At 37.5% G+C, this 20,622-nt stretch overlaps 4 protein-coding genes across 5 annotated transcripts; 1 reads left to right on the top strand and 3 right to left on the bottom strand.

Moving 5' to 3' along the window:
* The first annotated feature begins 4,918 nt into the window (after window positions 1–4,918).
* On the top strand, window positions 4,919–9,683 carry LOC122671055 (25.3 kDa vesicle transport protein-like). The gene is made up of 6 exons (XM_043868147.1): window positions 4,919–4,983; window positions 5,137–5,345; window positions 6,314–6,474; window positions 6,595–6,741; window positions 7,551–7,627; window positions 9,280–9,683. The coding sequence occupies exons 2-6, from the start codon at window positions 5,158–5,160 to the stop codon at window positions 9,361–9,363; spliced, it is 657 nt and encodes a 218-aa protein (XP_043724082.1). The 5' UTR covers window positions 4,919–4,983; window positions 5,137–5,157; the 3' UTR covers window positions 9,364–9,683.
* A 1,667-nt stretch (window positions 9,684–11,350) lies between these two features.
* Window positions 11,351–15,429, bottom strand: LOC122671051 (probable glutathione S-transferase). 2 transcript variants are annotated; one of them, XM_043868142.1, is made up of 3 exons: window positions 15,064–15,429; window positions 14,272–14,666; window positions 11,351–11,370 (listed from the first exon to the last, which is right to left on the bottom strand). In XM_043868142.1, the coding sequence occupies exons 1-2, from the start codon at window positions 15,373–15,375 to the stop codon at window positions 14,295–14,297; spliced, it is 684 nt and encodes a 227-aa protein (XP_043724077.1). In that variant the 5' UTR covers window positions 15,376–15,429; the 3' UTR covers window positions 11,351–11,370; window positions 14,272–14,294. The 2 variants fall into 2 exon arrangements, with proteins under 2 accessions (XP_043724077.1, XP_043724076.1); XM_043868141.1 differs by lacking the exon at window positions 11,351–11,370 and having other exon boundaries at window positions 14,168–14,666.
* Window positions 11,410–19,367, bottom strand: LOC122671052 (probable glutathione S-transferase). The gene is made up of 3 exons (XM_043868143.1): window positions 19,363–19,367; window positions 12,118–12,440; window positions 11,410–11,788 (listed from the first exon to the last, which is right to left on the bottom strand). The coding sequence occupies exons 2-3, from the start codon at window positions 12,427–12,429 to the stop codon at window positions 11,417–11,419; spliced, it is 684 nt and encodes a 227-aa protein (XP_043724078.1). The 5' UTR covers window positions 12,430–12,440; window positions 19,363–19,367; the 3' UTR covers window positions 11,410–11,416.
* On the bottom strand, window positions 18,178–19,328 carry LOC122671053 (probable glutathione S-transferase). Its single transcript, XM_043868144.1, has 2 exons — window positions 18,994–19,328; window positions 18,178–18,551 (listed from the first exon to the last, which is right to left on the bottom strand). Exons 1-2 carry the CDS (start codon window positions 19,303–19,305, stop codon window positions 18,186–18,188), a joined length of 678 nt encoding a protein of 225 aa, XP_043724079.1. The 5' UTR covers window positions 19,306–19,328; the 3' UTR covers window positions 18,178–18,185.
* Window positions 19,368–20,622: the final 1,255 nt, after the last annotated feature.

Genomic DNA, 20,622 nt, shown 5'->3' with positions numbered 1-20,622 from the left:
GTGGGATGTTGTTGTTTGAATGAGGTGATGGAAAAACAGCTTTGTTCGAGTATTCCAATCGGGCATGAGAATACTCGATCCAATTGTGGGAAGGTGTTGTTAGCTGAATGGTTTGTTAAGAATTTTGGGAGATGGGTGGGAAAATTAGGGTTTTGGGGTGGTTTGGAGGATTAGGAGAAGAATGGGTATTGATGGGATGGATCAAACTTACTGTCATTGCAGAGAAATCTTGGTAGTAGCTTGTTTAGTTGATGTTCTTGAATAAAGATTGAATCTTGATCTTGAACTTGAAGGAGATCCTCAAAGAATTGAAAGAAAGCTTCAAAGAACCACCCAGACTTCCCACCGCAAGGTGTCAATCGGATCAAACATCGATTTTTTCAAACGATCTACCCGGGCTTCGCACCGTAGGGTGTCGATTGGATCAAACACCAATCCCACCAGCCTTGATCAAACACAAGACAAAAATCTTCAATGGAGAAGAAGAGCAGCCAAAATCTTTTCATTAATATCAAAATTCGTGTTCAATGCTTGCCCCCCTTACGACCTTATATAAAAGACTCAAAAATTGTCTCTTACACTAAAAAAGAAAGGCCTAACCCAATCCTTAACCTATTTGGTAACCTTAGGAAAGTGAAATAACAAAGGAAATATACTCAAAACATGGCTAGACTTATAGAGTCCTAACCCAGCCCAACTTAAATAGCCACATGACCACTTAACCAAGTCACATGATCACTTAAGTGATCACATGACCACTAATTACATAAAAATAAAACTAAGGAATCTCGTATGCAACCTAATTACCCATATTTTAGGCCCATAAAAGTGGCCTATTACATAGAAAACCCATGGGATCAAAGGCCCAACATGTATAGAACCCAACCCTAGACTTATTCCTAAGCAAAGAGCCCTATTTCGTGATGAATCTGCATCATGGTCCCTCTGTGTGTGTGTCTCTACACCCTTGGCTTCTCAGTCTCCTCTTCCTTGTTGGGGGAGACTCCACTCTCTTGGAGACTCCACCTCACTGAATGACTTCAACCACCAACTACTTCGACTCTCTTGGAAACCTCCACTTTTTGTAGACTCTACTACTTGTAAGACTCTACACTCTTACTGGCTTGGAAGACTCAATTTCTCTTAAAAGCTTTACCCACTTGAAGACCCCTCACCTTCCATTTTAATGAACAACCCAACTTGACCATTGAACCAAACCCATCAACCGATCTAGATAAAAGCCACCAAACATAACAATCTCTACCTTGGCTTTTGTCATAGCTACATGAAGACTTGCTGGAAAACTAAATTGCTTTCGATCATTTCTCTATATTATCAACAAAAGAAACCTTGTAGTATATCATTTCTCTCCCTTTGGTCTCTTGGAACTTGTCAAATAATTCCCTCTTGAAGCAAACATGAAAAGAAATTCCAGAATCTAAAATCCATTCATCAAAAGAAGTAGTGTTTATACTTTTGGAAGAATGTGTTTTCTTCTCTCCTCGTTTCAGGAAAAAATACACACTCTCTCTCTCTTCATATGCCCAAATTTTTTGCACTTGTAGTAGCGTATGTGCTTGTTGTTGCCCTTCGGTTTCAAACTATACTTGTCACCAGCCATGACAAGGATCTCATCACCTCTCAAATAGAAACAACTTTCAGTCACACTTGTTCAATTCATCATTATGAGTCCTCGCCTCCTTTCCTTTCTCTTCCAAGTACTTCTTCCCCTCTAGACAATCACATTTTGTATGTCTTACCTTATCACACCACAAACATTTGATCTCATCAGTGTTTCTACCTCTTGACTTGGACAGCGAGTATCCTCTCCTTGCAAATCTTCTATCTGTGTCCCTACCCCTGTGTTGGTTCTCATTACCATTCATCGCCAAAGCTTGTTATTTTGAATCGGATTTGGCTTTTTGAACATCTCTGTGTCTAGAAGAGTTACTATCACTTCATTTATCTTAAGTGTCCTTTCCAACAAGTGTAGTGACAAGAGTATCATAAACAATTGGAAGAGAATACAATAAAATTAAGGTCTTTTCCTCTTCTATTTTCATATTTAAACTCATCAACTGAGTAGCAATCTAGTTAAATTCATTGATATGATCCTTCCTCCATTCTCAATTGGTACAATTTCCTTTTAAGAAACAACTTATTAGTAAGGGACTTAGATATATATCTTTGTTCCAAATGTTTCCATAATTTAGTGGTGGAGGTTTCATTCAAAACACTGTACTTTATCTCATTTACAAGACACAAGCGGGTGGTGTTATCGTTTTCATCTCCATCTCTTCCTAGTTCTTAGCTGAGATTTTTTTTGGTTTCTCTCCAACCAATGGTCTAATCAAGCCCTATTGCACCAAGATGTCCTTGATTATACTCTACCACAATTCAAATTGTTCTTGCAATTAAATTTCTCCACCTCGAACTTTGTTGATCCCGTCATCTTGTTGATCGCAAATCACTTTTCTCCAAATATAGCATGTACTCACTGTGTACTAGGAACGTCTACCTCGATCCTAATCACCAACCATCAATTCTAATACTACTTGTTGGGGTGGAAAAAACTTTTTGTTTCCGACGTGATCACCATACAAAATCATGTGTGAAACACAAAATGGTATACACTAGATTAACAGGAATAGAAAAAAAAAAAAAGCATTGCACAAAAGAGGCAAGATATTTATGTGGTTTGACAATACCGTCTACATCCACGGATTGATTCAATCTTCCATTAAGAACAAGAAAATAAATAGTACAGTCCTTCCAATTTATCTCCCAAACGTAAGCCCCTTGTATACCCTTTCTTTCTTCCCTTTTCTTACTTGGTCACTCACTCTCTTTCTCTCTTTTGGTGTCTCTACACCGTTGGCTTTTCACTCTTTTCTCTCTTATCTACTCTCTATTCTCTACATCTCCTATTCCTTATTGGGGGAAGACTCTACTCGCTTGGAGACTCCACCTCATTTAATGACTTCAACCACCAACCATTTCCATTCTCTTGCAATTTTTCAACTTCTTGAAGACTCCACTACGTGTAAGACTCTACACTCTTCCACTTACTTGGAAGACTCAACTTCTCTTAAAAGCTTCACCCACTTGAAGACTCCTCACCTTCCATTTTAATGGACAACCCAACTGGACCATTTACTCCTGCTTCATGGAGGTTGTTTCACTCAGGTCTATAATGAGCTCATATCTGTAGAAAATTTTTATTCGGTTTGGTGTTGTATGGTAATTGTGATTCCATGGGGATCCAGGTACTTAATTTCTAATTGGATGCTATTATTTATTCTTTCCAACTGCCCGGCTAGAGTACATACTGGCTCCCTTTATTCATAAAAAAGTAGTCAACTTTGAAAAACACACATTTTAAGGTATGGTAACTAATTCTCTAACTTCTTAGTTTCCTAATCTAATTTCCAAGTTTACCTTTCATCTATGATATGGATTTCAGTGAACGCTCATTTGCATCATGGGTAGGAAAAGTACTTGGTGTAGTGTGTGACAGGGTAAAATGGAAAAGCAATCAAACTTAATGCATTAACTGTTTGAAATGGAATACTGAACTGTCATTTTGCAGCACTTAAAAAGCCCAAAGTGGACTATTGTTAAGGAACAGACGGAGTACCATTTGTTCTATACCAAATTGTCTAGTAGAAAGTAGCTATTCTGTCCATTTAAACTCATTGAATAGTAAAATAAAAGAAAGAAAAAAAAATCCCAACTTATTTGCTTATCACTAGTTCATATCCCATTAGGGTCTCGGTCAGTTTCCCCAATCAACCTTTCTGACTCCTTTTGGCTCCAAAGTCTGGACCAAAGAATGATGTTGTAATACAAGCTTTAACTTTAGGCGACCATGAAGTGGATGGTGCTCCATGATTCTCTTGATCATGTTGCTGTCAAACTCATATTTTGTGACTGAGTTAGATCATTTTGACTGAGAAGTCACCCAATATATTGCAGCTAACCAGTAACATGAGTATGTTTAAAGCCTGCTGGGTCGTGAGTTATTGAAGCCTTTTCCAAGCCACAGCATAAGTCTGATAGACCAAAACTCAATAGATATAAAATGCTATTTACTTGGTTAAGTCAAGGAAGCCTTTCCTTGATGGTCCACCTGTTTTCCAGCTTTGTGAGGCATGTGGTCAAATCAACTGTTGGATGGGAAGCACTGCTTGGATTAGCCACATGTCAAGTTTCAGGTCTCATCTCTACGATGTAGTCCATCATGTTGAGACATTCACACCTTTGTTTTCAACAGTTAATTGGAGTTGCTGTAAAGTTGCAAAGGTTGAATTATTCAACTACTTTTTAAAAAACTGTCTCCCTTGGAGAAGGGGGATCAGGCCGAAATTTACCCTGTGGAGAACACCCACAAAATTGGAGTGCTGAGAGAGATGGCATGTGGAAAATATTTGGACAACAAAGGAAAGGCTTCCTTGGCAGGTCTTCAAGGAAGATTTTGCCCCTATATTTACTAATATGTTGAACTGTTAGTTCAATCTTACTAACTAAATGATATCCATGGTTTTGTCTTGTATTCTTGATCTGTATATATTCATTATTGTCACAATTGGAAATGCATCTGGTCGATGGTGGTTGTGTCTTGAATTCTTGATCTATTTGCCTCATCTGATTCTTTGCTACATGTTCATTGTTGTTACACTTGAAAATGCATCTAGATGACAGAATGTCTTTCAGGTTTTGTTGAGTAGATGTATGATGTTCATTCTTATAACTAAATAATATTCATGGTTGTATGTCTTGAATTCTTGATCTATTGCCCAATCTGTTCTGTACTACATGTTCATTGTTGTTACACTTGAAATTGCATGGATTATGGAATTGCCCTTCAGGTTTTGATGAGCTATTTGAAATTTGAGATATTAATCTTGCATTATGCCAGGTTTCTGGCACTTGGCCTGTGACAGTGTGAAGTTAATACGACCTGGAAGAGAAATATTCATACTGGTTAGTAGAGTTGGTAGCAAGAAATTGGAGATAAAACATTTGTTCTCAATTTTCCTTGTATCTGTTAGACATTGAATGGCTGGATTACTTATACAGCTATCAGTTTGTTCCCCATTAGTGCTGATTTTTTAATTCATATTGTGGGTTGTGTAGCTCTGGGCTGTAACAGTGAAAATGGTGAAGCTAACAATGATAGCTCGTGTTACCGATGGCCTTCCACTAGCAGAAGGACTTGATGATGGCCGTGATGTAAGAGACACCGAATTCTACAAGCAGCAGGCCAAGGCTTTGTTCAAGAATCTGTCAAAGGGCCAGAATGAGGCTTCGAGAATGTCTCTTGAAACTGGTCCTTATGTTTTTCAGTATCCTTTAAAAATGTGCTATTTGATGTTCTCTACACCTTTTTCATTTATAACCTCACTTCGCACATGCATTGAGCTGATATAAATCTTTGTTATTCTCACTTTTTTTCTATAATTGTTTCAATCTTTTCATAGAACTGGTTGCGTTTAGAAAATCTGATCGAAAAAATTTGTGCAATTTTAAGAATTTTGTTCTCTCACATTTTCCATATAATGCACGGGTCATCAGAATGAATCAGAAATAGTTTAAGCATAATGTTTTTGCTGTGACATGCAAAGGATGGCTCCTGTAACCAGGGGACTTGTGTTTTTGGGTCACCCATGCCATTTGCCGAGACATTTTTTTTCAAATGGATATGCAATTTTCCAAGCTCTGTAGCTGGGGAATGCAGTTGCAATAAATAATGATGCTTAACAGGACTTGTTGGTTATCAACCAAGCTCTGACTTACTACTCATCCGTAATCTGTGTCAAACAATTGATGTGTTTTGCACATGCCACATTATACGTACTTTTATGCAAATAAGATGGACATCAATTTAAACTAGTTGTCCAGGGATTCAAAACACGGAATTGGGATCCAGACTGGTCCTGGCTGAATCGGCCCTGGAATTGGTATATTCTTGATATCTAGAGTTTTTTACATACAAGGATCGGATGAGCCATATCGGCTGGCATAATTGTCAAGGTGCCTTTTTGGTGTCACCTTGCATCCAGCCCCTTTCCAATGCTTTGGTTCACCTAGATGCTATGACAACTATATCGGCCAGAATCGGGATTGAGCTCGGCCGATCCGACCCCGATCAAACCGTGGGTTGTCCTGAGTTATGTGGATGAATATTCAGTTGCCTACTTTTCCCTTTTACTTTTTGAATAGGGGAAAACTTTAATATCCGTATGGTGTTTTGTTCAGTTTTAACTGTCATGTTGACCTTTTTGAAACGTAAATCCTTGACCCATAATGACAGCTATATTATTGAAGGCCGTGTATGTTACCTGACAATGTGTGATCGTTCGTATCCAAAGAAACTTGCATTTCAATATCTAGAAGACCTCAAGAATGAATTTGAGAAAGTCAATGGGAATCAAATTGAAACTGCTGCCAGACCTTATGCCTTTATTAAATTTGGTATGTCTCTATACAGTTTGTTATTTGCTCTTTACTTTTACCTTCTTATTTCATCTGTTTTGCTCATGTACTTATTGTATTCTGTTGGATTTGTTATTTTCTTCTGTTTTTCTTTGATAGATACATTCATACAGAAGACCAAGAAATTATACCTGGATACACGTACTCAGCGGAACCTTTCAAAGTTGAATGATGAACTCTATGAAGTACATCAAATAATGACTCGTAATGTACAGGAAGTTCTTGGTGTTGGTGAAAAGCTGGACCGTAAGTTCAGTTTTATCTCTATTTGCATGGGTTTTGGGTTCTATTATTTCGTGTCTCTTCAAGTTTAAAAAAAAATTGCATCAGTCTAAGATGCTCAAATTTTTTGACTGATTCATGAATTTTGAATGTCCAAAATTTATGGAAAGAGTTTTCTATATTTCCTATTTAAGTCAGTGATTATAGCTGACCTGTAGCAGGAATAAGTTCCATGGGAATGCCAGTGATACCTATGAGATGTGACTGCTACCAAAGTCCCATCTTTTTTTTTTTCTTTTTCAAATCCTGTTTGGTCAAGTCATTTTATGCAACTAGCTCTCTAGCTTCCTTAGGGTTAGGAATCGCTGTAGTTACTTGACTTGTGAAGAAAATGATGATTGTTAGGTCAGCCTAAACTACTTCATTCTGAACCACAATGTTACCCAGACTGTTATCATTAATTATCTTGAATTTGCACACCGTCTTCTATTTGATCAAGTGATCTCTTCTGGCCCACTTATTCCTTGATCACTCAAGAAATCCATTTGAAACTCCTCAAATAATAGAGCGAGCTTCGTAGGAAACTTGAACAGGCATTCAGTAAATGGAGAGGCATGGAAGGATGGCTTTGACCTAATAACCAACTTAATGCTTGCTCTTGAAACTTAAGTTTGGTTGATTCTACCATTTGACATTTGTTGTCTTGCTTAAGAGGCTAGCCGTTTGTATTCTTTTTTGAAATCTGAAATACAATTGTATCTGCCTGGTATATATTTTCATTTGTTTTTTCTTGACTTCATATGTGATTTCTTTTCCTGTATCTGACTTTGTAGAGGTTAGTCAATTGTCAAGCCGGCTGACCTCTGAATCTCGCATCTATGCTGATAAGGCAAGAGATCTAAATCGACAGGTAAATTCAATGATTCCATATGCTATATTGGCGAAAACTTCCAAAGCTGCTTGAATAAAAAATTTTGGTGGATTTTATTATGCTCTTATTACCGATTTGGCCTCATATGAAATACTTGCATTCACATTTTGCTGTGCTGTTGAAATTGCTGGATTTCTGGTCAATGATGATATGCTTTATATATCATGGAGCCTCTGAGGGTAGCCTCTTCAAAATTTTTCTTTATTTCAGCTAATAGAAGGCGTTGTCAATGATTCTTTACGTGTGAAAAGGGTGTCAATCAATCTATCATATATATAGATAGTTCTTATGAAGAGTAAAAAATACCAACCCAATGCAAGGCTCCCACTCATACATATAGACTGTTCTCATAAAGAGTACAAAGAGAAACCCAATGCACAAGGCTCCCACCACTGAAGGGTCTGGGAGGGGCAGCGTAAACAGCCTTACCCCCTGCTTCGCAGGAGAGGCTGTTTACAAGTTTTGAATCCCACAATCAACAGGTTGCAATAGCACAACTTAACCATTGCGCCAAGGCTCACCACTCATAAAGAGTACCCCTGTTAAATGTTAAATTGGAATAAGTTCTGCGACCCAGAAATAGTTTTATTTTGATCCTACTTTAATCAGGGGTAAGTATCCCCATGTCTTATTACTTTATATGGGGTGTTAGTGTTGAGGCTCATCTCCTTACATTAGTTGTGAATAAGTTAACTGGTCATATAGAGGACTTCCCACAGTTTGTCTTTATTCATGATAGTGTGATGATTGGAATGACTGGAGAAACAAGGAGGATGGGAAAACCTTAAGTAGAAAAAGAGTGAGGCAAGTATCCATCTACAGATCTACTACATCCATGTACATAGTCCGACTCAAAAGGTAAAGCAAGCACATCAATATTATGTAGAGAAAGAGAGAGAGAGAGAGAGTCCAAATCCATCAGATTTTGCAGTATGATGGGTTTTTTACTAGGTAGATTGCCATTAAGTGCGGTGAAAAGGGGGGGGGGGGGGAAGACTTTCTGTTCTGTACTTGTATGTTAGCATAGATGAAATTTTGTTTTGTTTCCCTTTTTTTTTTTTTTAAAGTTACAGAAAGTTTCACTTCTGCACAGCAGTTGACATCTCAAATAGGGATGTAATCATGTAGAGTTTGTCAGGTAAATAACTTAAATATTAGCAAGATTGACAGACTGCATCGCACATCTGATTTTAAAATAACAACTGTAATCTATGTTCCCATACTACTAGAATTGCAAGTAAATTAGATCCATTTACATCCTGTCTTGTTGGAACTCAGTTTAGTTTGTAGAAAGAAATGATTCAGAGAGGAATCATTGGCCCTGTTATGAATTTTTATCTAATCCTGATCTGGAATTGGCTCACTGTATTTGCCTTGGAGGTCATCAGACTTTAAAATGGCGGGGAGATGCTGACATGCAATTGACTGTAGAACCAGATTTAACCATCTGTTAAAAGTAGTGACACAAGATATTGGGACTTCTTTGCATTTTTTGATGATTTCTTTCTCCCCTGTTTTTAGACTTCTGGGTTTTATACATAGCAAATTTACCACTGCATTATCTTTGTTCCAACTAATGTCTTACAAATCTGTCAGTAGTTTTCATAGTTTGTTGAATGGCCCAATTGCAGGCTTTAATTCGAAAATGGGCTCCTGTTGCTATCGTCATTGGAGTAGTCATCCTCCTGTTTTGGGTCAGAAAGAAGATCTGGTGATTTCACCTCTTTTGCAATTCTGAGTAGTTCCTGCACAGACTAGCCAGTTTGGCGGGGTATCTTTGACATTCTGATCACAAGGCTGCAGAGTGGGTCTCTCACCCATGTGAGATACTTCGATCATGTAACAAAGACCAATACAAGTTTTCGCTCATAGAAAAACCCATGGATGTGACTGAGGACACAAAATTTTGCAGTGGGAGAATTGAACTAGAAATAGTATGATTGAATTTGAGCAATTCTTTCAAAATTAGTGAAAAGGCTATAATTATTGTTAGTTTGTTATATTAATATGGAAATCAAGGGGAAAGGGATCTACACACTAATGGTGTATAATGGAAATTTATTCGCTAGCATCTTATTGACTGTTGGATGGAATGAGAATCATCTCAACCATTCAATCCTCTCTCTTGGAAAGGATTATTTTCCCTCTCTATTCCCCTAAATGTAATGTCTTTGGCAATTGTAGTGATGCCCAAGGCCGTAGACTAACCCCCCATAACTTGGCAAACCACTCCTATATATGCAAGCAGCATCATAAATAGCCAAACCGGTTCTAAAGGACCAAAGAGGTGCATAAATAGCCAAACTACACCTTAAATAACTTAACAAGGTTTGATAATGGTCAAACGCCATTTTAAAATAATCAGACAGATACTTAAATGGCCAAACAGTACCGTAAGTAGACAAACAGGTGTATAAGTATACCCAAACAGTAGCTTAAAAACCCAAACAGCACCTTATAGTGCCAAGAGTTATACTCCCAGGTTCCAACCGTAAACCTCACGCAGCCGTAGAAGCTCACCGTGGCTGCCGGCGGTAAGGCTGATAGTTGCAGTTACTTTGGTTGACACTGATGGCCCCGATCTTTCTTGGTGAGATCATTACGCTAGAGAAGTTCTTTTATTATTTTATGGCCAAAATTTGTATGATGTGAACAACCACAAAGATGACTTCCTCTGACACCAAATGAAAGAAAACCTTAAACAGAGATAACAGACTAGGGACCAATGGTTCCTGCTATTCTTTCCAATGACACCTCCAAATCTCTCTCAGACAAAGGGGATTCAATTGCACTACCCTCCTTTCCATTGTGGTGTGCTAGGGACCTATAAGAAGTACTTAAATCTCCCTCACTTCCACCATCAAGAAATTCCCATTGACGGTAGTACAAATTTCCCTCCATACTGATGTGGCAATGTAGGCCACATCAGCTTACAAGTATCACTTCTTTCAAGTTATAAATAGATTATCTCTATTGTGGGTATTATTAAATAAGGCAGTAGCAATGGGTTGTATTCCCCCTATTTAGCCATATAGTTTAGGAGGTGTTGAAAATACTTGAGATCCAATGGGTTGCAAGATTGCAGCCAAAAGGATAGATGATATAGATACACTCCGATAAGGCCATCTATGGCAAGATTATGATCTAAACTCACTTTGGAACCAGCCATTTAAGCAAGTTTAAGCCTGTAGTCCATGAAACTTCTCTGACTTGCCAAGTGCTAACTTATGGATACCAAAAACTTGGGAAAATATTGAACATATCAACCCTACTCATATGGCAAGTTTCAGCACAAATTAACTGAAATTGAGTTGATTCAGTGAAGCTCTGAGTTGTCTCCTTGTGCACTGAGGCTCTGAGTTGAACATATCAACCTCTACTCAAGGCCTTATTCTGTTTTTGGTTTTCAGATTGCATGGGATTGTGCTCCTTAAATTTCCATAAGAACTATTTCATAGAACTTTAAAAAAGTTGTGCCCCACTGTGGTTCACCATATCAATTTCCCATTTCTTTACTCTAGAGTCTAGCTAGAGAGGACAATGTTCCCTTGGTTTGTATCAGCCAAAATGAGCCTTTATTATAAACAAATGAGTCTCATAGTGTTGTATTTTCACTAAAATAGTATGAAACCCTTGGCTAATTTGCTTATTCTCATCATTCCTTCCTAAAACACAATTACAAGAAGTCAAAAAGCATAAGATTTAGTAACAAGTTCACTACCCAAAAAAAAAAAAAAAAAAAAAAAAAGACAATTACACAGTAGTCACTTAAATTTTATAAACCATGGATTTGGTTGCAATGATAGCTTCCTTTCGAGCTTGAAAGAACATAAGCAATTCATCTCTGGGAGGCAAGCATTCCTTGACAACATCACAACTGAGAAGCTGTTCAATCCATCTGCATAAGATGGGTAATTTCTCTTCATCTAGCAATTTTATGCCTACTACTTCCTCAATTATTCCAACCCCAAAAGCTATTAAGTTAGCTACAATGTCTACAAGTCCAATAGTCTCTCCTCCAAAGAACTTCTTGCCCTTGAGCTCATTTTCCAGTGTCCTTAGGTGCTCCCATGCCTCTTCCATGGCTTTCTCTTGCTCCTTCCCTTCACTCCAGCAAGCAATCCACACTGCAGGCCAACACTGCAGACAAGAAGTTTAACTAACTTTAGAATTACCAGAGAATGCAAAATAATGATTCTGGCCTTTTGGTTTAAACAAAACCCATTTGGAAACTGATCAAGAGGGAACCATCAGAGCTGAATCCAATTAACATGAGATCCCTTTAAATAAATCCCTTTGGAATCCATTCCAGTGATCTCTGGATTACTGGATATTTAATTTTTTTTTAATGGAGATTAACAATCTAATAGTCCTAGACAAACTCATTTAATTAGCCATATACATAAACCAGATTAACTCATGAACAAATATAAACACAGAAATAGATAAGTTTAAATGTATTTCCTTACCTTCTCGTCTATGAACTTAACCCAGAAACGAGCCATGGCTCTCTGGTAAGGATCTTCAGGCAGTAAGCTATAGCCTTCCCATGTCTCATCAATGTATTCGAGTATGACAGTGGATTCGACGATGATCTTTTCGTTGTGTAGGAGAACAGGGATCTTCTTATGAATTGGGTTATATTTGAGAAGCAAAGGACTCTTGTTAGCTAGATCTTCTTGGATGTATTCATAAGAGACACCCTTCAGTTTCAGAGCTAGCTCCACTCTGCGACTGAAAGGGCTTATCCACATGCCCATCACCTTAACTTCCTCAGCCATTATAGCTATAGCTGCTGCTCTGTTTCTCTCTTTTCTAATGACTACTAAGAGTTCAACTTCCTTACTCTTTGTTTCACTTCCATTAAGTTCTTTTTATAGGTACTATAGATAGATAGGTTTCTTGACAACCAAGAATTCTATAATTTTCAAACCAGAACATCTATACATGACAAGGAAGGTTTGACACTAGCACTTATTAGTGATATTTATGTATAAATTCTTCTACTTTTAATGTTATTTGATTACCCTTCCTTTGAACCAAGACTGAAACTTTCAGTATCTAAGCATATCATAATTTCTATTGACTATTATAACACACTTAATCAATGATATTCAAACAATGGCTATTGAGTTAACATGACATGTATTGACTATTGACTGCAGCCCCAATTTCAACCTATATTAGTCGTGACATCACATGATGGCCCCACATCTTGTGGTGCAGCACCAGACCTCACCACGTGGATGAGCTCGCTCCCCTTTGGACGGCATGGATCGAGCTGGAAAAGCTAGGTGGTGCACATGTGATGGACAGAAGGATTTCTTAATTTTGAAATCCGGATTTCCAACTCAATCCTCACCATCCAAAGGGGAGCTCGTCCACATGGCGAGCTCTGGTGCTGCGCCACAAGATGTACGGCGGACCCCTACACCGTAGAGGAGCCCAATCCAAGTGAGCCATGTCAAAAATATTAAGAGAAGTAAGACATTGTGAGAGGATACATGGACATAAATGAAAGGGTATGGCATATATCGGAGGGTACATGATTAAATCTGAGTTTGAAATTTGACATGTGGTCAATCCCATTACCTAGATATCTATATTGTCAAAATTACTATATACCTGGTAGAGCCTTTGAGTCTGGCTGGGGTGTGTACATGACTGTGTGCTTATTATTCAGATTTTACCAACGGCTACCAGTATCAGTGGGGAAGAAATTTGAAAGAAATTCAGTCACTGATTTACCCCCCCTCTTAGTGACAGCCAGCAAATAACATTGAAGAGGTTACCATACCTTTTGATAATTTTTGTTTTTCTGGGATTTGTCAAGAAGTGAAGAAATATTATGAGATGAATGCAAGTTTGAAGCATTATGATTTCAACACTTCATGGGAATTCATTCATTCTTATCTGCAGCTTTCATACTAGTATTGTAAGAACCACTCGCCTGCTTCTGAGGAATTAATGAGTGTTTGTACAAATCCTGTATAAATCAGAATAGAATGTTATGTGAATGTGAAAGAAAAGTCTTCTTAGTTATGTGAATGTGAAAGATATGTCTTCTCACTTATGTGATGTGTATTATATGTCTTCTTTGTTATGTGAATGTGAATGATATGTAATGTGAAGTAATTGCTTCCCAAGGTTTGGATTTTTGGCCTAAAGGCAGAGATAAAATGAAAGTGATTTACTAATTGGGCTAGGTTTGAGACTGAGTTGTGCTAAGGTGAGTGTAAGCCTTGCTGAACTCTTCTTTTACTGGACGAATCGATCTTTTTTAAACCTCTCCAATTGTATTATGTCACATAATTGCATTGGCACAATTTGTTCCAAATGTTCCTGTGTGTTCCTCATGATGCAACCTACCAGTCAATAAAGATTGTGTTTTATTTAAAGAGGAAATCTTCTTGGCACCTCAGGGGGGGGGGGGGGGGAGGTGTCAATAGCCTGTGTAAACCCACATTCACTTCAATCTATCCCCCTCATCTAAGAAACCTGTCCCATTATACAACTCACTAGCTGCTGATGAGGCTACAAATTGAAATACAAAAAACAGAAAACAAATGCAAGAAGTACTTAGGATGATTATGTTTAAGTACCAAGTTTACTACCAAAAGAAAAAAGACAATTACACACCAGTCACTTATATTTTATAAACCATGGATTTGGATGCAGTAATAGCTTCCTTGCGAGCTTGAAAGAACATGAGCAATTCATCTCTGGGAGGCAAGGATTCCTTGACAAGATCACAACTGAGAAACTGTTCAATCCATCTGCATAAGATGGGTAATTTTTCTTCATCTAGTAATTTTATGCCAGCTACTTCCTCAAATATTCCAAACCAAAGAGCTATTAAGTTAGCTGCAATGTCTACAAGTCCAATAGTCTCTCCTCCGAAGAACTTCTTCCCCTTGAGCTCATTTTCCAGTGTCCTTAGGTGCTCCCATGCCTCTTCCATGGCTTTCTCTTGATCCTTCCCTTCACTCCAGCAAGCAATCCACACTGCAGTCCCACACTGCTGACAAGAAGTTTAACTTTGCTTTACATACCAGAGAATGCAAAATAATTATACTCACCTTTTGACTGAAACAAAACCCATTTGGAAACATATTAAGAGAGACCCATCAGACATAAAAAGATACTGGCCTTTTGGTTTAAACAAAACCCATTTGGAAACTGATCAAGAGAGAACCATCAGACCAGAATCCAATTGGGATTCCAATCCAGTGATCTCTGTATTACTAGACATTCAAATTTTTAATGGGGATACAAAGTATTGGGCTTCCTCAAAGATCAGGAAGTGTGGGTCACAAGTGGGTCCAAGTCTTTGGTTAATGTGGAAGCAATAAACCAGATTAACTCATGAACAAATATAAACACAGAAATAGATAAGTTTAGATGTATGACCTTACCTTCTCATCTATGAACTTAACCCAGAAACGAGCCATGGCTCTCTGGTAAGGATCTTCAGGCAGTAAGCTATAGCCTTCCCATGTCTCATCGATGTATTCGAGTATGACAGTGGATTCGATGAAGATCTTTTCGTTGTGTAGGAGAACAGGGATCTTCTTATGAATTGGGTTATATTTGAGAAGCAAAGGACTCTTATTAGCTAGATCTTCTTCAATGTATTCATAAGAGACACCCTTCAGTTTTAGAGCTAACTCTACTCTGCGACTGAAAGGGCTTATCCACATGCCCATCACCTTTACTTCCTCAGCCATTATAGCTATAGCTGCTGCTCTTTTTCTCTCTTTTCTAATCACTAATTAGAGTTCAACTTCTTACTCTTGGTTTCACTTCCACTAAGATCATTTTATAGGTAGTACAGATAGATAGGTTTCTTGACAACCAAGAATTTTAGAATTTCCAAACCAGTACATCTGTACATGACAAGGAAGGTTAGGCACTGGCAGATTCTTCTACTTTTAATGGTATTTGATTAATTGACTAACCCAATTAAACAAGACCTAATACATGGAACAACAAAGTTTAGTACATAACTTAATCCCATAAACTATTGGGAAATAAGATAATAAAAAAGGACTTCTTTAGTATCTTACCTTCCTTTGAACCAAGACTGAAAGTTTCAGTATCAAAGCATATCATGATTTCTATTGACTATTATAACACACTAAATCAATGATATTCAAACAATGGCAGCTATTCAGTTAACATGATCTGTATGGACTATTGACCACAGCCCCAATTTTAACTTATATTAGTCGTGTCATCACATCGTGGGTGAGCCATGTCAATCAACTCATTCAAACCAAATTGAAACCCAATAAGAAGCTGAATACGAAACCGAATAAAAACTGAAATCGAACCGAACCGAGTTGATTGGGTTTTGAAAATGTATTCCTATTCATGGTTCGGTTCGATTTTGTTTTTGTCCATTTTGTTTCTTAAACCGAGCTAAAACCAAACCAATAGACACGCTCACTAAACATAATTGTCAAGGCGTCGCCTAAGCGTCCAGGCACCTTATTGGTAGGGCTGTAAATGGATAACCGAGAATCCGAATTTGATCCGCATCCGTATCCATTTAGGAGCATCCATAGTCGATTAGAGATATCCAAACAAAAATCCGAATACTCCGATAAAAATCCGAATCCGAATACTTAATTATAAAAAATTAAGTAAATAACGATCTTAAGGGTTTTTGAAGATTCAACAGGTTCTAGAATATGAGGAGAAGAGAATCATGATCTAAAACTACGAATTGAGAGTGAATTGTCTCCACTAGGAGGAGGAAGGTTTGGGTTATACAAGGCAGAGGTGTAAACGGATGGTCAAAAATCCGAATTCGATCCGCATCCGAATCCGTTTAGAGGTATCCGTATTCGACTAGAAAATTTCCGAATCCGATTACATCCGATTCGTATCCGAGCCAAATACGATCCATTTACAGGCCTACTTATTGGTGTCGCCTTGATTTTGGACCCTATCCAATACCTTGGTTCGGGTAGACGCCATGACAACTATAGACATAAATGAAAAGAAATGTCATAATAGAAGGTAAATGATTAAATCTGAGTTTGAAATTTGACATGTGGCCAATCCAAACCATGACCTAGATATCTGTAATGTCAAAATTGCCACATCCCTTCTCACGTGGTAAAAACTTGAATGCCCATCTAGAAATACTCTCTAGACTTGCTGATCTAGAAAATTTCTGTTGGATGTCATTGACTTTTTCTTTTTAGGTGATAAAAGAACACTTATATTAATCCAGGAAATTTACATTGGGGTTTCTAATACAAAGCGATTGATTCCCAAGGAGAGTGCATAGTGCTAAATGCTGCATAATTAAAACCAGTGGGTCATCAGGATAATGTAGCATTGTCAGACCAAAAATAGCTTGACTGGTTCATGATAGAATACCAGCTATCTCTACTTCCACCTTACTTCGCAAAACTTCAAAACCTGCAGCTATTGTCACAATATTTCCTTGAAACAAAATGCAAAAAGCCCATGGGATACTAAGTTTGGGTTCGGCTCCTGCGCAGATCAAGATATAGTAGTCATAATAAGGAAAGGAAAGGTTGGATAAGCAAATATCAGATGATATAATAGAAGCGGAAAAATCAACATTCAAAGAGGAAACAAGTTGGGGGCCATGTTTAGATCACACAACCAATGAAAAACCTGCTTAAGTACTAGTTGAGGATCATTTTTCTCAAATAACCTTGTTCCAAGTATCCCAAATAAAATAACAAGCTAAGAAAATCATTGAGAAGAGGCAAATTGACATAAGTTTATTAAGGGATCCATTTGAGAGGAAGGAGACACAGAAATTGACTAGTGAGGATTGAGAGATGCATTCCACTTGCAATCCCAAAGGACCAATAACCCAAATTCATTTAGATCATTCACAGGAGAAGAAGAGATGCCAAATCGACTTTATATCGAAACCACAAAGAGCACACTGTGGCTCAAGGAATCAGGGACGCCATGCTTCTTACCCTTTCTCTAGAGTTCCATCATGTGGCAATCTGAGGGGCTTATTGGAAACTTGAATGGATCTCCCTCATCTCTTGACTGGGCAGCGCACTCTATTGTGGATGACATTCACCGCTTATCTTCATGCTTCTCTCAAGTTTTGTTTAATTTCATTCCTAGAACTCCCTAAAGTCTAAATATGGAGGCTCATGTCATAGCCACAGGTGCTTCAAGATTTATCTTTTTTGTCTAGAACTTGGTGGCCTTGCCCACCCTCTTTCATTGTAAATAGACTCTACCTCAACAGGAGATTTTCTGCATGATGGAACCCTTGATTAGCAGCAACCTACCAGTAAATAAAGATTGTGTTTTTATATAAAGAGGAAAACTTCTTGGCACCTCAGGGGGGGTGTCAATAGTCTGTGTAAACCCATATTCACTTCAATCTTTTCCCCCTCATCTAAGAAACCTGTCCCCTAATGCAACTCACTACCTGCTGATGAAGCTACACATCGAAATACGAAAAACAGAGAAAACAAATGCAAGAAGTACTTGGGATGATTTATGTTTTAGTGCCAGTCACATATATTTAATGAACCATGGATTTGGATGCAATAATAGCTTCCTTGCGAGCTTGAAAGAACAAGAGCAATTCATCTCTGGGAGGCAAGCATTCCTTGACAACATCACAACTGAGAAACTGTTCAATCCATCTGCATAAAATGGGTAATTTCTCTTCATCTACCAATTTTATGCCTACTACTTCCTCAAATATTCCAAACCAAAAAGCTATTAAGTTAGCTGCAATGTCTACAAATCCAATAGTCTCTCCTCCGAAGAACTTCTTCCCCTTGAGCTCATTTTCCAATTTCCTTAGGTGCTCCCATGCCTCTTCCATGGCTTTCTCTTGCTCCTTCCCTTCACTCCAGCAAGCAATCCACATTGCAGGTTCACACTGCAGACAAAAGAAGTTTTACTAACTTAGAATTACCAGAGAATGCAAAATAATGATACTCACCTTTTGACTGAAACAAAACCCATTTGAAAACAAATTAAGAGAGAACCATCAGATATAATGATACTGGCCTTTTGGTTTAAACAAGACCCATTTGGAAACTGATCAAAAGTGAGCCATAAGACCTGAATCCAATTGGCATTCCATTAATCCAGTGATCTCTGTATTACTAGACATTTGAATTTTAATGGGGATACAAAGTATTGGACTTGCTCAAATATTTGGCTAATGTGGAAGCAATCTAATAGTCTACAAAATTTAATAGAAGATTAACATTCTAATTGTCCTAGACAAACTCATTTAATTAGCAAATACATAAACCAGATTAACTCATGAACAAATATAAACACAGAAATAGATAAGTTTAAATGTATTTCCTTACCTTCTCATCTATGAACTTAACCCAGAAACGAGCCATGGCTCTCTGGTAAGGATCTTCAGGCAATAAGCTATAGCCCTTCCATGTCTCAACAATGTATTCGAGTATGACAGTGGATTCGATGATGATCTTTTCGTTGTGTAGGAGAACAGGGATTTTCTTATGAATTGGGTTATATTTGAGAAGCAAAGGACTCTTGTTAGCTAGATCTTCTTCAATGTATTCATAAGAGACACCCTTCAGTTTTAGAGCTAATTCTACTCTGCGACTGAAAGGGCTTATCCACATGCCCATCACATGTACTTCCTCAGCCATTATAGCTATAGCTGCTACTCTTTTTCTCTCTTTTCTAATCACTAATTAGAGTTCAACTTCTTACTCTTGGTTTTTTCTTCCACTAAGATCTTTTTATAGATACTATAGATAGATAGGTTTCTTGACAACCAAGAATTTTATAATTTTCAAACAAGTAAATCTCTATCCCAAAAAAAAATAAAAATTTACATTTGTACATGACAAGGAATTAAGGTTTGGCACAAGCACATTCTTCTACTTTTAATGTTATTTGATTAGTAGACTAACCCAATTAAACAAGACCTAATACATGGAACAACAAAGTTTAGTACATAAATTAATCCCATAAACTAAGGTGCCCCGCATTCAGTGCAGATTCCCTGCAAAAAACAAAACAAAGGTTGTTGTCTCTTCACCCACCTTTGATTAAAAATTAAAAGTGTTTTAATGATGTGGGATTTAGGTTTTATGGTAACATGTGATGTTGACCTGATTTATTATTTATGTGGAGACTTGATCACATGAGATGTGATATTGTTTACTTAATTTAAATATTATATCATACGATTCCTTATGGCTCAATTAATGGTTAATTGATTGTGATAACCATACTTGTTGAAACTAATACTTGCAAAGGCTGGTGATTATGGGATTGACTTTCTAATAAAATGGATGGCTAGATTGACATTAGTTATTTTAATGGATTATGGGTGGATGTGATGCTTCTCTATCTTTCTCTCTCTCCTCCTTTTTCTTTTTATAAATAAATGTACTCCCCTCATGGCCTCATGGGTAACCCAAATGGTAGGTTGATTTCTCCATCGGGGTTTCTTTTTATTAGAAAGGAAAATTTATAGAAAATTTTTTAGGTTTCCAATGTAATTTTTAGCGAAGATATGATCTCCCAGGGCATGTTGATGATGATCTGCATGTGGCATTCAAAGTATGTAAATGGAGATGTTGATCACCAACTTTGGAGATGATCGAGATGAAACATGTGCACACGATTTGTGACATCCATGGCATTATGATGCGCCCATGATTCATAGAAAGTTTATTAAAATATTTTATTTTAATGGGAGGAGAATTATCAGTTCTATTAAAATGATGTCAACCCATAATCACGTTAATTAATTAATGATGATTAATTGTTTTTGTAGTCCATGTAATGACGTGAGAGTTAATCATTATCCCACTTTGATTATAATACATGTATGATTTGGATTGGTTTAGGTTAGTAGACAAATCCATGACCTCCTATTAAAGGTAAGTATAGAGGTTTTGTGATATGGCCTCGCATACGCCGACATGACATTGTCTAGTTCTTTATCACACGAT

Source organism: Telopea speciosissima, chromosome 8, assembly GCF_018873765.1.
Source record: "Telopea speciosissima isolate NSW1024214 ecotype Mountain lineage chromosome 8, Tspe_v1, whole genome shotgun sequence".
NCBI lineage: Eukaryota > Viridiplantae > Streptophyta > Magnoliopsida > Proteales > Proteaceae > Telopea > Telopea speciosissima.
The sequence above is the reverse complement of the archived record's forward strand: the minus strand, read 5'-3'. Positions and strand labels throughout refer to the sequence as shown.

Bases quoted from the DNA above. Each gene is read 5' to 3' on its own strand.
- LOC122671055 (XM_043868147.1), top strand. From the start codon at position 5,158: ATGGTGAAGCTAACAATGATAGCTCGTGTTACCGATGGCCTTCCACTA. The intron at 6,475-6,594 runs GTATGTCTCTAT...TTTCTTTGATAG, and splicing joins TTATGCCTTTATTAAATTTG to ATACATTCATACAGAAGACC. The intron at 6,742-7,550 runs GTAAGTTCAGTT...CTGACTTTGTAG, and splicing joins TGTTGGTGAAAAGCTGGACC to AGGTTAGTCAATTGTCAAGC.
- LOC122671052 (XM_043868143.1), bottom strand. From the start codon at position 12,429: ATGGCTGAGGAAGTTAAGGTGATGGGCATGTGGATAAGCCCTTTCAGT. The intron at 11,789-12,117 runs GTAAGGAAATAC...TCTTGTCTGCAG, and splicing joins TTAAGTTCATAGACGAGAAG to TGTTGGCCTGCAGTGTGGAT.
- LOC122671051 (XM_043868142.1), bottom strand. From the start codon at position 15,375: ATGGCTGAGGAAGTAAAGGTGATGGGCATGTGGATAAGCCCTTTCAGT. The intron at 14,667-15,063 runs GTAAGGTCATAC...TCTTGTCAGCAG, and splicing joins TTAAGTTCATAGATGAGAAG to TGTGGGACTGCAGTGTGGAT.
- LOC122671053 (XM_043868144.1), bottom strand. From the start codon at position 19,305: ATGGCTGAGGAAGTACATGTGATGGGCATGTGGATAAGCCCTTTCAGT. The intron at 18,552-18,993 runs GTAAGGAAATAC...TTTTGTCTGCAG, and splicing joins TTAAGTTCATAGATGAGAAG to TGTGAACCTGCAATGTGGAT.